The following is a 14725-nucleotide window of genomic DNA, read 5'->3' as shown; positions in this document are numbered from 1 at the left end:
TTACTTCAAAAGCAGTAAGCTCAGCAGACATGATGTCTAGAGAAGTCCAATTCAGTATATTACCACTACTGTATTAATTATACTTTGAATAACAGCCTAATCTTGATGTAGCACTACAAAACCCAATTCCCAACTGTTTTACAGTTTTGGTAGAAAGTAAGTGCCAAAAGCAATATTCTGCATGTCAGTGTGGAGAATCAGGCAGCTGCATCCAAAGTTTAAAAAGGAAGTTAGATAGGCCAAGCATTAGCCATCTTAAACACAGGTCAGGTGAGTCTGTTGAAAAACAAGAAGTCTGTATGTGCCAACAGTTGTTTATGTGCCAGAATAATCTACTCAGAATCTACTGTGCTGTCTGCAGGAGAGCATATATATTTAATAATCATTCTCTTTCCCGAGGTGAAAATAATACAGAACCCAAGTGCTGAAAAAGAAAATGGGGTGATAGGAAATACTTTGTTCCAGTTAGGAATTTAGATAAATAAAAAACAAATTTCAGTATTAAAACACGGTTCTCCTAAACCATTAATTTAAAACAGAAAATGCCTCCAGTGAGTTGACATTAAAGGAGTTCTTGAAGCAGTGGAAACACAGTGTATTTACCTTTCAACATCATGGAGTATAACTTGTTCATCATTGCCTGAAAAGAGAAATATAAGCAATTAACACCATGTTCTAGTGGTTAAAAAGCATTATTGTGAAAAAACCCCAAACCACTTTTTAAAAAAAAATTTACAATTTCAAAACCAATATTGAAATAGAGAAGACCAGGTCAGTACCTACGTGGTTAACCCCTGCTCAGTTATATGAAAGGTTCTATGTGATATCGCCAGTCATGATCAAATGCACCAACCTGTTTCATCTGCTACTGCTCAACAAATAATTCTATTTAAATATGTTACTTATCATTCTTTGTCCAGTTTGAGCTTAAGTTTTGAGATTTGAAATAAAGACCATTACATAAAGCAACAGAAGACTTTAAACTCTGATGAAAATACATCTTTCTTCCTGCTCAAAGGATGCTCCATAAAAAGATTGTGAAAAGTGAAAAGGGATGTCATAAATGAAATGCATATGGCTCCCTGATCAAATATTGCCAGATAACACTGCCAGCACTCAGGGTTTTGCAACCATTGAGAAGGCATGAACATGGCAGGCAATGTAATTTTTTCTGTAACAAAAAAAACCCCCAAAACCAAGTAACAAAAACCAAACCAAGTCACCAGACAATCATGTCACTTTCATCACACCAATTGAATACAATGAAAACTAACCACATGTGCACAGGCTAAGAGGGTCACAGCCACCAGGTAATTCTAATAGCTCATGCAGAGTTTTTCAACCTATAACAACAGATTTTTTTTTTTTTAGTCTATGTGCTGAATATTTCATTACCTAAATTTGGCACCTCCTCTTTAGAAATATTTAAGGACACACACACACACTTTTATATTTAATTCAGAAAAAAAAAACCATAACCAGAAAGCAAAGTCATATTTTTATGCTCTGTATATCTTTGTAGTTGCGAAGCTTTCCTAATGCACACTAAAGACAGAGGTTCAGAAGGAGCAAGATTTCATGTTATGAACATTCTTAAATGTTCAATTGACTCAATTTTCATTTGTCCCATACATATTTCGGTTGTATTCTGTCTCAACAGAGAAATATGAGAAAGTTTCTCTTTGACAAGTGAGGTATGAGATTTTCTACAACCATTTCCTCTTTGCCCAGGCTCCTAGTAAAATCGTGCCAGCCTTAGATTACTGCAGTAGCTCATCTTTTCCAAGGTACAATAAACAAGTCATTTAAGTGCAAGTGTCCTTTGGTCATTAATTGTATTTAGATCTGCCCATTATATATTATTACACACTGTTTATCCCTAGTAAAACTACTCTAGTGCCTACATATTTCACCAGCGAAAAACACAGCTCAGTTTCTCCAATGACAAAACTTCCTCCAGCAGACACTCTTCAGTCTCCACCCAGTATGAACAAAAGAATCATTCCAGTTGTTTGGTTTCAGGCATCCAGTCATCATGGGATCAAATTCCCTTCCATCACAAGCTCCAAAATGGGAAAGAAAGAATGAGAGTGGAATAACCATTATTTTCCTCTGTTCTGTGTGTGGGAGGAGAAAGTGGTGACAAAAATCTAACAACAAACTGGACGCTTCTGGTAAGGATTCATCCCTGCAGAAAACACCACTGCTGTTCAACCCAGAGGGGGATTCCCACTTACACTGTTTTTACTTTAACACTGGAGAATTCATTCTTTATTGAGACTAACTGGGTCATAATTGTGTACACAACTGTGTCATTTATAATCTCTCTTGTTTTGATAACTGCAGTTAAAACAATCAGAAAGACAGGAAGAATCTGCCATTCCCTTCAGTTAAACTTGTAAGAGTGAAATACCACAGAGCACATACAGAGGAGCACAGTTAAGGTGGCCTAAAGCCCGTATCTATCATATAAGCACTAAAAAACAAATTCAATTTCCTGTAGGTTAATTTCAGCTTTTCATATACCTATCATTAAGTGCAAATAAAAAAAAAAGTCCATGCAGTTTACTAGGAAGGGATCTTGCTTTTCAAATGTTGCTGTACTCTCAGTGTGTGTGGACAGAGAAGGGCAAAAAAATTCTCCAGAGATGAGAACTTTTTTGGGACAGTTTTTTCCTCCAGAGATTACATGCAAAATATTGTTCACTCACTTCCTGCCTTCCATTTTTGTAATGGCTACATGGGGTGCTTGCTCCTTCAAAGCAAAGAGCGCTGAAATTCCTTGGATACAATCCAATTTGTACTGAAGTGGAAAATCCCTTCTTCTCTATTATCAAGAGTTGCTTTAGAGAAAGGTCATCAGATCCTCAGTCATTAATCATTGGCAGTCATTTATTTACAGAATAAATTGAGTTCCATGTGACTTGTGCTAGTTTACATATGCCAATTTTTAATTTTGGGGATTTTTAAGTATTATTTTTTAAGTATTCCAACTTCTATGATTTAAATACAACTCCAAACTCAGGTGACTGTGTGACAATCAGTAGATCTTAGAACCCACAATTCTTTTAGACTTTTTAAGAATCTCCCAGAACATCGAGAGAATAAATATAGATAGCCCCATTTTACCAGCAGACATAAAACAGATGGTACATCTAAGCCATGCAGCAAAATGACTCTTTGCAAGGGATCCAAGAGTCAGACTCTTAGCCCTTGCAGATGAGCTCACTGAATCTTGATGGAGGAACTGAAAGAGTTCCTGACTCCTCCAATGGAAATAATTTCTGGCAGAGGCACAGTGTTTTTATGCAAACTGGAGGAGGAAAAAGATATGAGAACGGCCAGTTTCTCTGTGCATCAGCTGTCACAGCTCATCTAACCTGGCATCTTAGCAAAAATCCACCATAATCAATTATATAAATCTTTAACTGCAGGTGTTAACTTCAGTAACAAGGTACAATCACGACACTCTTCTGCCTTTCCTGTGAAAACAGCAGCCTCTGACAGCAAAGCCCAATGGACAGAGGGCTGAGTTGGACATGAAAAAAATACCACTCCAGCTGGTCAAGCAAGATTTGGCACTCTTCATTCCTTGAATATTCATGTAAGGTTCCATTTGTCTGAATTCAAACTAAAGTAAGAGACTCTGGCCCAGAATTCCCTGGAATCACTTGTGCAGATATATTCATTTGAAGACAGCATGTACTGCTATTTTTCTCATAAAACAAATACAAGACCGCAGAATAAGAAGATAGGCATCGCTATTTGACAGTCTAGGGGTTTATTCCATCTGAGAAGTATAACTGAATAATTTCATCCCTGAAATTTGACACCAGCTTAAGCTTTGTCATGTCTTTTTCTAAGGGATATTATAATTTTAACACAACATTGAATGATGAGAAGTTTCCACCATTCACATGCACTCAGAATCAATCTCTAGCATTGATTTACAGTTCACAAATATTGGGTCAAAAATGTAATGAAAGGCTTTGACCCAGGAGTCTCATAGTACCCAAAGTAAGTCTAGCTGTATGTTAATGGGCATACTGACAAAAGATACAAATTCTCACCTATTCTGTGACCATGTTAGATCATGGAAATGAAGTACAGCAGAAAATGGCACTCGACCTCGACTGCATTGACACTTTTGTGCCTTTTTCTTCTCAATTCAATTTTCCTGCCTATCACAACACTTTAAAAATCAAGTGGTGAAATGGATCTAAATTACAGAAATTATTTCCCCAGAACAAGTATATGTCCACTTCCCTTACCTAAGTTTTCAGACCGAATTATATTTTCTATTAAAAAGTAGATTTATATTAAAAAGAAATGAGAGCATCAAGGGTTATCAGAGCCCAATGTGCCAACAGCTCTAAAAGGCAGAGGCTTACCAGTAAGAACTGAAACAGGGTCTAAGAAAATATCAGCCACCAATAGATGGCAATAGTCCTTCATGAGCCATCTAAGGGTGCATTGAAATCAGACATCAGCAGAAAAGATTTTCAAGCATCAGGCTTGAGTGCCAGAGAGAATGCAGGGTCTGCTCTAAGTACAGTTAAGAGGGAGTAACAGAGACAATGTTTTCCACAGTCTTTAGCACAAGTAGAGGAAGACTGGACCCAGGATTCTGATGATGGTTCAAGACAGGATGAGCTTACATCAGGGTTTGAAAAAACACATGACAAAATTGAAAATGTTCTGCTAGCTAAAGGATTCCCTGTTCCCAAAAAAATTACAATTGCTGATTAAGAACACCTTCCAGATCTCATGTGGGGCAAGATCTCACTCATTCCCTCATGGCATCTACTCCAAGGCATTCAGAATACATATTCATGTGAAATTGGGGTGCTCTTCCTTCCTTACCTCCAGAGAACACTTTAGTATTGCCACTGTTAAAAGCTAGGCAGAAGATGTTAGAGTGATGCTCCCCTTTCAGCTGAACTGGTTTGACTCTTGAGTGGATGGCTTCTTCCATATGCCAAAGTAAGACTCGGCGGTCATCCCCTCCTGGAAGAAATAAAGGAAATGTACATTACTGCCTGAGCCATGTGTAAATTGATTATAGACAAATTATTTAACTCTGCAACTATTCATAGAAAGCTTTGCTAACACCTTAATTAGCATAAAAAATATATGCCTTCTTGGATATATAGGAACACATTTACATTAAGATGTCATGCAGTCAGGTATTCAATTAAAATTAATGACAACAGAGCAATCAGCAGGAAAAGTTTGAATTAAACAGTTGCCATTCTGCCAACACATAGTGACAACCTAGAGCAACCTGGAAACTCAGAAACTTACTGCTATGTAAAATTCCATGGCAAGCTGTAGATGAATTACATGCCAAATCCACATATGCTTCTACACCAACTCCTTGTTGCCAGCATTGCTTATGTTATTCACAAAACATGAACTTTTTCTCCCTTTCACTGACAACTATATATCCTCCAGCAGTCTTTGCAAACCTTTCATAGCATAGGTTGGCTCAGGACTGATAAAAGATAAAAAAAATTACTGAAGCATTCAGAAGTCTTCAGCACACACAGTTACGCCAGTTTTCTGACCTGTAAAGGTTAAGACAGATATTTCTGAGGTGAAATCCTGACAAAGAGAGTACCTGGAAAGGAAGTTCAAATCTCTTGCTTTACATCTTGCTGTACTCCTAATTGTTTGCCTACATGCAGTTTCAGTTCAGAGCTCTAAGTGCTTCCTTCTCTGTATGGCAAACAGTTATATATAAAATAACTATCAGACTGTTTGTGCTTCAACTGCATTAAGTTAGAATTTATTAGTAAAAGAAAAAAAATCAAGATACTATTGTACTGGTCAGCATTCTCAGCAGCAATTTTAAATACATGTAAAATCTGAATAAGGTTTCTCCAAGTCAGACTCAAAATATTTTTTGTATCTGTTTTTTATAACAAATGAAAGAGAATGGCATCAGAATTGAAAAGTGACACCAGAAACATGCTGATTACAGTTAAAACGTTTTACTTATTCTTTGCACAAGCAAAAGCCTAAACTCAGAGCCTTTTGAGCTGCTATCCAGAGGACAAAGGCATCAAAAAGAAAGAAAAACAAAAACAAACCAAAATTACTTGGCCTGCTGTTTACTTACAAAACAAGTAAATGCATAAATAGATTTCATTACTACTGTTAATCAGGTTTCTTAGAATTTTCACATCATATGTTGCTATTAAGAAATTTTCCTGTGGAACTGAGTTATGTCAAACATCCTACAAGTAAACAGTCTCTCAGCCTTTGAGTCTCCTAACAGATTTTATGACACTTTGATAGACAGTACAGCAGCATGTTATGATTACCCGTGCTCCATGAAATTGTGCATTCCTCCTCCTGATTTTGTACTTCACACATCAAACAAGAGTACATGATACAAAGATTTGTGGTGCATTTGATAGCTACTATGAACGAGTCAAATTTGATGGATCCAAAAATCTCACAGTAATTTATGGTCAACTAAACGTTGGAAACTTAGATTCCTTTCTGTCTAGAAATAGGAGAGAAAGTTGTATTTGCACTCTAGTGATTGCAGATGAGCTTATAATAAGGAGACATAGAAATACATGAGTGTTGAAACATATGACCACAATATTCGAGTTAAGATCAAGAAGTAACTGTCACACTGAACGTAACTACTTCCCAAAGCTGCCCACCACCACGTCATATTGTTATCACTACCTGAAAAAATATTTAAGCAGCATTTAACACAGGTGAACGCCAACATTGCTTCTATCAGACTTCATTTATTGCCTTCTATAAAAGACATTTCAGGGCAAAACATAGTAACATATTGTTGTTATTTGTTACTATAGCAAACTAATTTGCAAAACCAGTGCAGAAAGTCTATGCATCTTCCTACCTAACAGCATAGCCATCTTGGTGTCTCACTTTAACAGTAAACTCATAATCATTTCCACCAACCACTGTCCAGATAAAAATAAAATAATTAAGATATCTATATAAAACAAGCATTACTGTGGTTCCCAGCACACATACAGCATGGCAGGAGTAGGATAATTTGCAACCTGTGCAGAAAAAGTGTTTGATAGTGTGAAAAGTTGCCACTACCTACTATTTTATAAGTCCTATACCTTAGTACATGTTTGCCTTGGAAACTACTTTTCCTATTGAATACAAATGTCTCCCTCTACCAAACACCTAGATTTCCATGAAACTTTGGTGGTGGCACATTCCATATCTTAGGAGCTTTTAAATGCTCTCCACACTCATGCAGTGCTGTCCCTCCTCCATCTATGTATTCTCTACGTATTGTCTTTGGGAACTTCTACACCTGCTCACTGCTCAGTTTTATTCCTCTCATATTCCACTGAGACATAAAAGTTTAACAAAATAATAACATTACTGTGTTGAAAGTGTGTTCCCTTCTAATTCCAATTTAGCTATTCTAGAAATACTTCTGACTCAAGGCCAGTTCCACCAGAAAGAAAAAGTTACCCAATGTGTTGGGCCACGGAGGATTTGTGGCAAACAAGACACTTCAGCAATCCCTACAGCCTCACACAAGAGAACAATCTGTGTTAAGTCACAGGCAAATAATACCTAAGAAAAGGCAAGTCTCAAGTGACAGAAACCAGCAAATGCAATCTCCATCACCCAAACCTGACTCTTACCATAAGAAGGAAGAAAGGAGGGAGATGTACATGTATGGGCAGGTATACAGGGAGAAAGTAAAGAAAATGTGAATATATAGTATTTATGCTCTGTAGAAAGGAACTATGATTCATCAGACACAAACTACATACATATTATGCAACATAAGTTACAAGTCTGAGAATTATAGGAAACTTCAAGTCTGTAGCATTTGTTCTGTGCAGTAGATTGGCAAATGCTGGTTAATTAAAGTGCCCTCAATTTATGGTGAATTTATTGTGCATGTACATCAACTCTACAACTGAAGTGGAAGCCACATTCTTAAAATAATATAGAGCATAGACAATGATCATATCTGGAACACCTGGATAAATGGCTTAATGTTCAAATACCTTAGCAAGGCTCCACATGTGGATTTTCTGGAAATTGAAGATCCACAGAGAATTTGTAATTTTTCAGTCCATGGTGCGAGAAACAGTAAGTTCAACATCTATAATGTGGAAATAGCTTCACTTTCGCCTTATTTTGCAGCTTCTGTTTGGGACTGTATGACTGACAATTTGAAAAGTAAAAGTTTGTGTGACCCAGCTAAGAACTACACAATGCCATTGTACAGTTATTTTACAGAAAGGAACCACATTTAAAAGTATTTAATTAGTCAAGTACTTCAGTGATCATCACAGGAGCAGGGTCAAACCTGTAGAAACTTTCAAAACCAGAGACACAGTAAGAGAAATCTACTAATTTTAGACCTAGAATAGTTTGAAGGGGGCCGGAGCATACCCTTGCCAAAGGTAAATCTAGTCCAAACAGTATCTGCATAGCTCATGAAACACACTTGAGCTCCTGTGTGCCAACAGAAGCACTTCAAAATCATACCAGTCAGTACTGAAAAACTGCAGTTTTTAAGTGCATTAACCTTGCTGATTGAGGACAAAGCTCAAGACCACAAAACCCCTTTATCTCCTATATACCAGGTCCACTTGCTAAAAGAACCTTCATGGCAAGTGGGCAATACTTCTAAACCATAACATAAAAGATTAGTCTTACTGCTTGTAAGACTAATTCAGAAGTTGCATGAATCACAGAAAACAGGACTGGACGGTATTTCAAGAAGCTGATCACTTAGTTGGCCTTAGCCAAAGGCAAAAGGCCAGGCTCTGTCAGAATTATTCCCAGAAGAAAAGTCTCTAGTTTGCTCTTAGAAAAACACTGCTGAGGTAGATTTCATACCTTCCTCAGGCAGCCTTTTTCAGTTTTTCTTTATCCCTGCCATTAGGCAGATTAGCCTATTATAATACCAAGCCTAAGGGTGCAGTTTGACATTACATATAATCCCACTCCCCCTTGCCATGTGCTCCTGCTACTTTCCCCTCCATCAGATTCAGCGGCCATTCACGCACATGGTAAACTAAAGAAGCTGACCTGACGGAAAAGCAGCAGACAGACAAACAACCTCTCCCTGCCTATTCTGTCCCCCTGATCAGATGCTTCCATCATACCAGTTTCAGGCTTTAAATTACGAAAGTGCCACAGTGCAAACAATGAAGAGGAGAAATAAGTGAATGAGTTACAGGATGAAGAGAAAGTGCAAGATCAAACAGCATCCTAAAATCTTTCTTCCTCCAATTTGAGATCATTTCTTCATCCTATTCCCACTAGACAAAAAAAAAGAGTTTACAACTTCACATAATGATAATTAAAACCACCTTTATGCAGCTCAGGACTTGCATTTCTACTCAGCTGTTCTTTCTGCAGACTAAATGGGCCCCTTTCTTTCACCATTTCATTTTTCTGGGCCTCTGATCATTATTCATGCCCTCTTCTGAATTTTCTCAGTCTGGGCAAATCTTTCTCAAAGTACAGTGCCCAAAACTGAGCACAGCACTCCATTTGAGGCCCCAACAGCACCACAGCAGGTTTACTTCACATGCTTTGTCATGTCTGATCATATTTATGTTGTGATATTTATACATTTGGATCCTTTTCTACATGACTATGGGCTGGGCTCCATGGTGTATTTGTAGAGTCAACCATTTTTATTCACATGCTTTAGGTTGCACTTGTCCCTCTCAAAACACATGACATTTTTTCCCCATGTAATGTATCTTAATTAACTTGAATTTCAACTCCTATCTCCTGAAATTATTGCTGCCTGATCCTATCTTTCATGAAATTTTATAATTTCTCAAACATTAATTAAAACATGATGTAGTAACTGAACCTAATATCCCTCTTCACACAGAATTCTGTTTCATACAAACAAACAAAGATCAGAGCATTCCTCCTTAAAACATACTTGATACACAGTCTCCTTATTCAGAAGTAAAACTCAACAACTTTTGCTAAAGTCACCTCATTCCCATTTTAGGCTCATGTTCCTTCAGATTTATGTAAAAACTAAATGACAGATGCATTTCCAATACTTTCTAGCACCCTCAGAAATTTAGGATCTTAGAGCAGCTATTAACTTTTGCATTATCTGGTAGGAGGAAAAAAAAAAGCCAAAAGAAAATTACAGTACTTCCCAGAAGTTATCTTGAACATGCAGTTTAAAGTATGAAAAAAAAAAAAAAAGTGGGAGGTTCTGATAAAGATACTCATGTTTATAGAAGATAGCAGGCATGAAAAATGACAGTCAGATAAACAAACAGGAAAACATATCCACCAAACCTAAGGATGGAAGACTATTACACAGACCAAGTAAAGCTGAGTTTTAAGAAGTGAAATTGCAGGAGATGCTTGGCAAATGTGTGGTACTGTGCATACCACTGCACAGTAACTTTAATTTCCATGCATGGACAGTCACACGTTTCTCAAGCTGTTAAAAACACTATCTAGTATGTAAAGTGTTGCAAAGACACATTTTGCCCAATAGAATCATTCAACTCCACCCAGAAGCAAGTTTTAACCAGTTTCAATCCATTTTGACATTTTTTGTATGTTAAGCTTTCCTCTTCCCTAGTGTCATTCTACAGGTAGTTTTTTTATGCTTGTCACACTACATCTTCTCCTGCGTGTCTACCTTCTCCTTCCAATTATTTCAATTATTAAAAATTCTTGTCCTTATGCCAGTCCCTTCTTCTAGCACCCCTGTTCCAAAACATTAATCTCTGCCCTTCCTCCCCTCTATAAAGTGACACTGTTGAGGTGTCACACAGGCACAGAAAGAACCTCTAGACTGGCCTCCAATTCAATCTGTGGACCTCAAATTTTTACTTTGAAACATGGTTAAGAACAAAAATAAATACTATTAAACATGTACTTTCCAATACAAGATTTAAAGAAGTTAAGATACTAAAAAGTTTCAAACATGCTTTCGGAGGGCCTGCTGAGGCTTGTCCACACCAAAGTTCTCTCAATAATCCTAACAGGAAAATTATCTGTAACTGCAATAACAAACCCTGTTTAAGCAGTTTGAATTGTTTACTGAAACAGTAATCATTAGCCTTACAGACTTGCTTCTGGGAGACACATTAAAAAAACAAAGAAAAAAAACCAAACAAGTGGGACACCTACCCAAGGAAAGTATTCCAGCCAAGTGATGAGAACAGCACTAACTTGGATGCAGGCTAGTATTTCAATGGCATTGGTATAGCCACTATGAATGCACTGTACCAGTTGTACTTCAAACAGCTCTAACAAGGTTTATGTTGTTAACTAGTCAATCAGCCAAAGGAGACTCTCTAGGTTAAGAATATACATATTACTTAAGATTGAACAACTGAAAAGACTGCTTGCACTCTCCCTTTTCATGCACTCCAATATAGCTGTTGACTCTCTCAGCTGTAATTCATACGGTTAGAAGCTTCCAACAGCTCATCCTTACTTCTCTATGCTGACTATTTGGAGGGATGAGAGACCCTCATGCCACCAATTCTAAGGCTTTATCTGTATTTGGAAGTCTTTAGAAGCAAGTTTTCTACAAAACTTCAGAGTAGAGGTTGCTTACACCCTTCCTTTCCTCATCACTTTTCTTCCTGCTGTTGCTATTTCTCAGAGCTTCAGGATCAAGTATGGAGGAGTGCTTTGAGTATAATTTTAATGAAGCTTAGTCTTATAATGGTGTGCAATTTAACAGAGTATCCAGAAATATTTTGCCTTTTAATTTCTTGTTCTTGACTGAAGCACAAAGCACCTGCATGCTGTTGCTATGGCCCATAAAGCATTCTAGATATTATGGTAATCATGGATAGCATGAAGCTTTTAAAAAAGAAAGTTAGCATAATTAGAGCTCTTCATTTTCTCAGGGCATCAGTACAAGGTCAAACTTAAGGTCATCTGTTCTTGGTTGTCCCAAAGTTGTGCACTGCTAGCACATGTAATATTTTTTTTTTTTTAGGAGGGTAGAACTCCAGCACCACATAAATACTACATATGGAGGAAAACCTTACCCTCTTTGAACATCCTGAAGCTCTATGAAAAGCTAGGAAATAGAAAACTGAACATTGCTTGAAAGCCTTCCTTTTACATACACTTTTAAGATATTCACTAGATGTGAACTCTGCCTTCATTCTTTCACTGCAACTACCTTGATTCAGGCAGTTTGAACAAAATTAATTCTTAAAAGTCCATTTCAGCCCTGAACTGTTTATGCTTATGCCTAAAGAATGGATGTCAATATAGGTAAGTGCATTGATGATATGGCAAAACCTAAAGTACATCCTGAGGCCTTCTTGAGCAAGAAGAACAGAAAATACTAGTGGTGTTTCCATCAGTTATTATGGAAAATAATTAAAAAAAAAAAAAAGCAGACACACTTGAGCTCTCTGTAGCACTTAATAAGTAAAAATATATCACTCTGCTTTCTACTGAAGAAGGACCAGTACAAACCAGTATAACAACTGGGACAATCGGGAACTTTAGAATGGGTGAATTAGCATTCCCTTTCCAATACACACTCATGTTTATATATATATGTGTGTATGTATGTATACACACATATATTCACAAGCTAAATGGATGCATATCTCAGAAGCAGCATGTGCATAAAGATAAAAGAATCCCTAACAGTAACACTAAGATCCTTCATGGACACTCAGAAATCACTGGAAATATGCTTGAAGTTTCTTCAGGTAAGAATGTTAAATTTAAGAAGGTTTCAGTGTATCAGCTTCCACTCCATGTTTATACAGGGTTTCTATTCTGCCCTTGCTTAAAAGTAACCAGTCACAAAAACTTTTTATTGAATGCTCTTTGAAGTTATTACTGATACTATTGTGTGATACACTTCAGCTCTGCCCAGACACCACGGTAAGGCAGTACACTGCTCAGCCATGCCCCCATCACACTCCTCAGTAGCCCTGTCGCTGCTCACAAGGTAGACAGGCAAAACCGAGGCCCTCGGTTAATAACCAGGTCAGCAAACCCCTGGCAAGCGAGACCACTCTCCACAGAGCTGCCAAGGACCTCTGCAATTCCCCCGAGGGCAGCTGCCCCACACGACGGGGAACGGGCCTTTCCCGCTGCTGCCCGGCCTCTGTGGGCAGCCCCAGCCGCAGGAGAGCAGGGCAGGGGGGGCCGCTCCCTGCAGCCCGCTGTCCCCGGGGGCGAGGGGCGGCCGGGACACAACGCCCCCCGACCGCGGCCTGCAATGGACACCGCGCTCGGCGGCCCTGCCCTGCCCGGGGGGGCGCGTTACGAGCGGTCCCTCCGGGGCCGGCAGCTCCCTCCCCGCCGCTCAATGGTCTCTGTCCCCTCGCAGAGGTGCGCGGGGTCCGAGGGCTTGGCGGGAGAAGAGCGCCGCGACCCCTGAGCGGCCGAGCCCCCGGGGCGCCGCGGGCGGGATCGGCCCGCGATTCCCCGGCCTGTCGCTAAGAGCCGCCCGAGGAGACCGCGGCCTGCAGCGCCCGGCCAGGCCCCGGCCTCAAGTTGCCTCCTTCCCCTGCCGCCCCTCGGAGCCCGGAGGCGGGGAAGCAGGAAGAGGCACCTGCACCAAGCGCTGCTGGGGTGGGGGGAGGCGGTCAGCCGGCCGCCGAGCCCCGCAGCCCCTCCCTAGCTGGGGGTGCAGAGCTTTTCCCCGTCCTCGGTGTCGCAGCTGATGTCAAGCCCTCGCCTCCCTCCTACCTGACAGCATCCCCCACCCCTACGGCTCCCTCAGCCCCGGGCAGGCAACAGAGGGGACCTTAAGCCAAAAACCATCACCACAAATATATCCCCCTCTTTCACAAACGCGCCCTGCAAGGAGAGGGAGGAGGAACAAAACAAAACCCGACTCCCCTCCCCCAAAACAAGATGGGGTGGGGGTGGCCCCAAAGTGACCAGTCCCTCGATTAAACCGATCCTGTTCCCGCCCGATGCCGAGTGGTACTGCAGCCCCCCCAGCCAAACTCGGGGCCGCCGCCCGCCCCCGGCAGCGATTGCTGACCCCCGGCCCGGGGCACGGCGCTGACAAATGTCACTCTGTGCCTACAATGAGCGCCGCGGGGATGCTTCTTCTCCCCGTCGTCATCCCCCCAAAATAAGAAAATCCTCTTTTAAGAGGAAAGACACGCGAGCCATCAAATAAAGGGGCACCCCTAGCTCCCACCCCCAGCGCCCAGGAAACACTCTCGTAAAAACTTTGACCAGGGCTCCCCCCCGATAATAGTAGAATTTAAAACCTGTCAACCATTTTAGATCCCTACTTGAGAAAACATCATTCCCGGGCACCGGTGGATTTGGCAAACGGCTCTGAGCAGCGCTGCCGCGGCTTCCCTCCCCCGGGCCGCAGGGGAGGCGGCCGGGGAGGAAGATGCTTCCTGGGGAGGGGGTGGCGGAAGGGGGCGAGGGACGAGAGCGTTCGCTTTACCTGAGACCAGCCACTGGCCTCCATTGTTGGAGAATTCAATGGCATTGACACAGCCGAAGTGGCCCAGGAGGTCCTTCTTGTAGAGGTTCCTGCAGCCCCGCAGGCGTCTTCGCTGGAAGTCGTGGGTGAGCAGGGGGTCCCCCTCCAAGCCCCGCTGGGACAGGAACCCCACCACCGACCGCATGCTGCCCCCCCGGCTGCCTCTCCTCCTCATGCTGCCGCCTGCGCCGCTCCCCGCCGCTCCTTCCCCCGCCGCCCCTTCCCCCGCCGCCGCCTCCCCTCCCCCGCTTCCCCCCTTGT

The 14725-nt window shown here is 40.9% G+C and overlaps 1 protein-coding gene across 3 annotated transcripts in view; it reads right to left on the bottom strand.

Moving 5' to 3' along the window:
• DCAF5 (DDB1 and CUL4 associated factor 5) overlaps window positions 1-14656 on the bottom strand; it is a 67141-nt gene extending 52485 nt beyond the window's left edge. The window contains exons 1-3 of one of the 3 annotated variants that reach the window (XM_054634253.2): window positions 14426-14656; window positions 4864-5007; window positions 604-640 (exon numbers count right to left, since the gene is read on the bottom strand). In XM_054634253.2, coding sequence (XP_054490228.1) covers window positions 604-640; window positions 4864-5007; window positions 14426-14639 — 395 coding nt within the window. In that variant the 5' untranslated portion in view covers window positions 14640-14656. Of the gene's footprint in view, window positions 1-603; window positions 641-4863; window positions 5008-5304; window positions 5558-14261; window positions 14391-14425 lie in introns of those variants that run through there. The other 2 variants (XM_077180301.1, XM_054634254.2) reach the window with 2 other exon arrangements.
• Window positions 14657-14725: the final 69 nt, after the last annotated feature.

This window comes from Agelaius phoeniceus, chromosome 6 (assembly GCF_051311805.1).
Source record: "Agelaius phoeniceus isolate bAgePho1 chromosome 6, bAgePho1.hap1, whole genome shotgun sequence".
Classification (NCBI taxonomy): Eukaryota; Metazoa; Chordata; class Aves; order Passeriformes; family Icteridae; genus Agelaius; species Agelaius phoeniceus.
The sequence above is the reverse complement of the archived record's forward strand: the minus strand, read 5'-3'. Positions and strand labels throughout refer to the sequence as shown.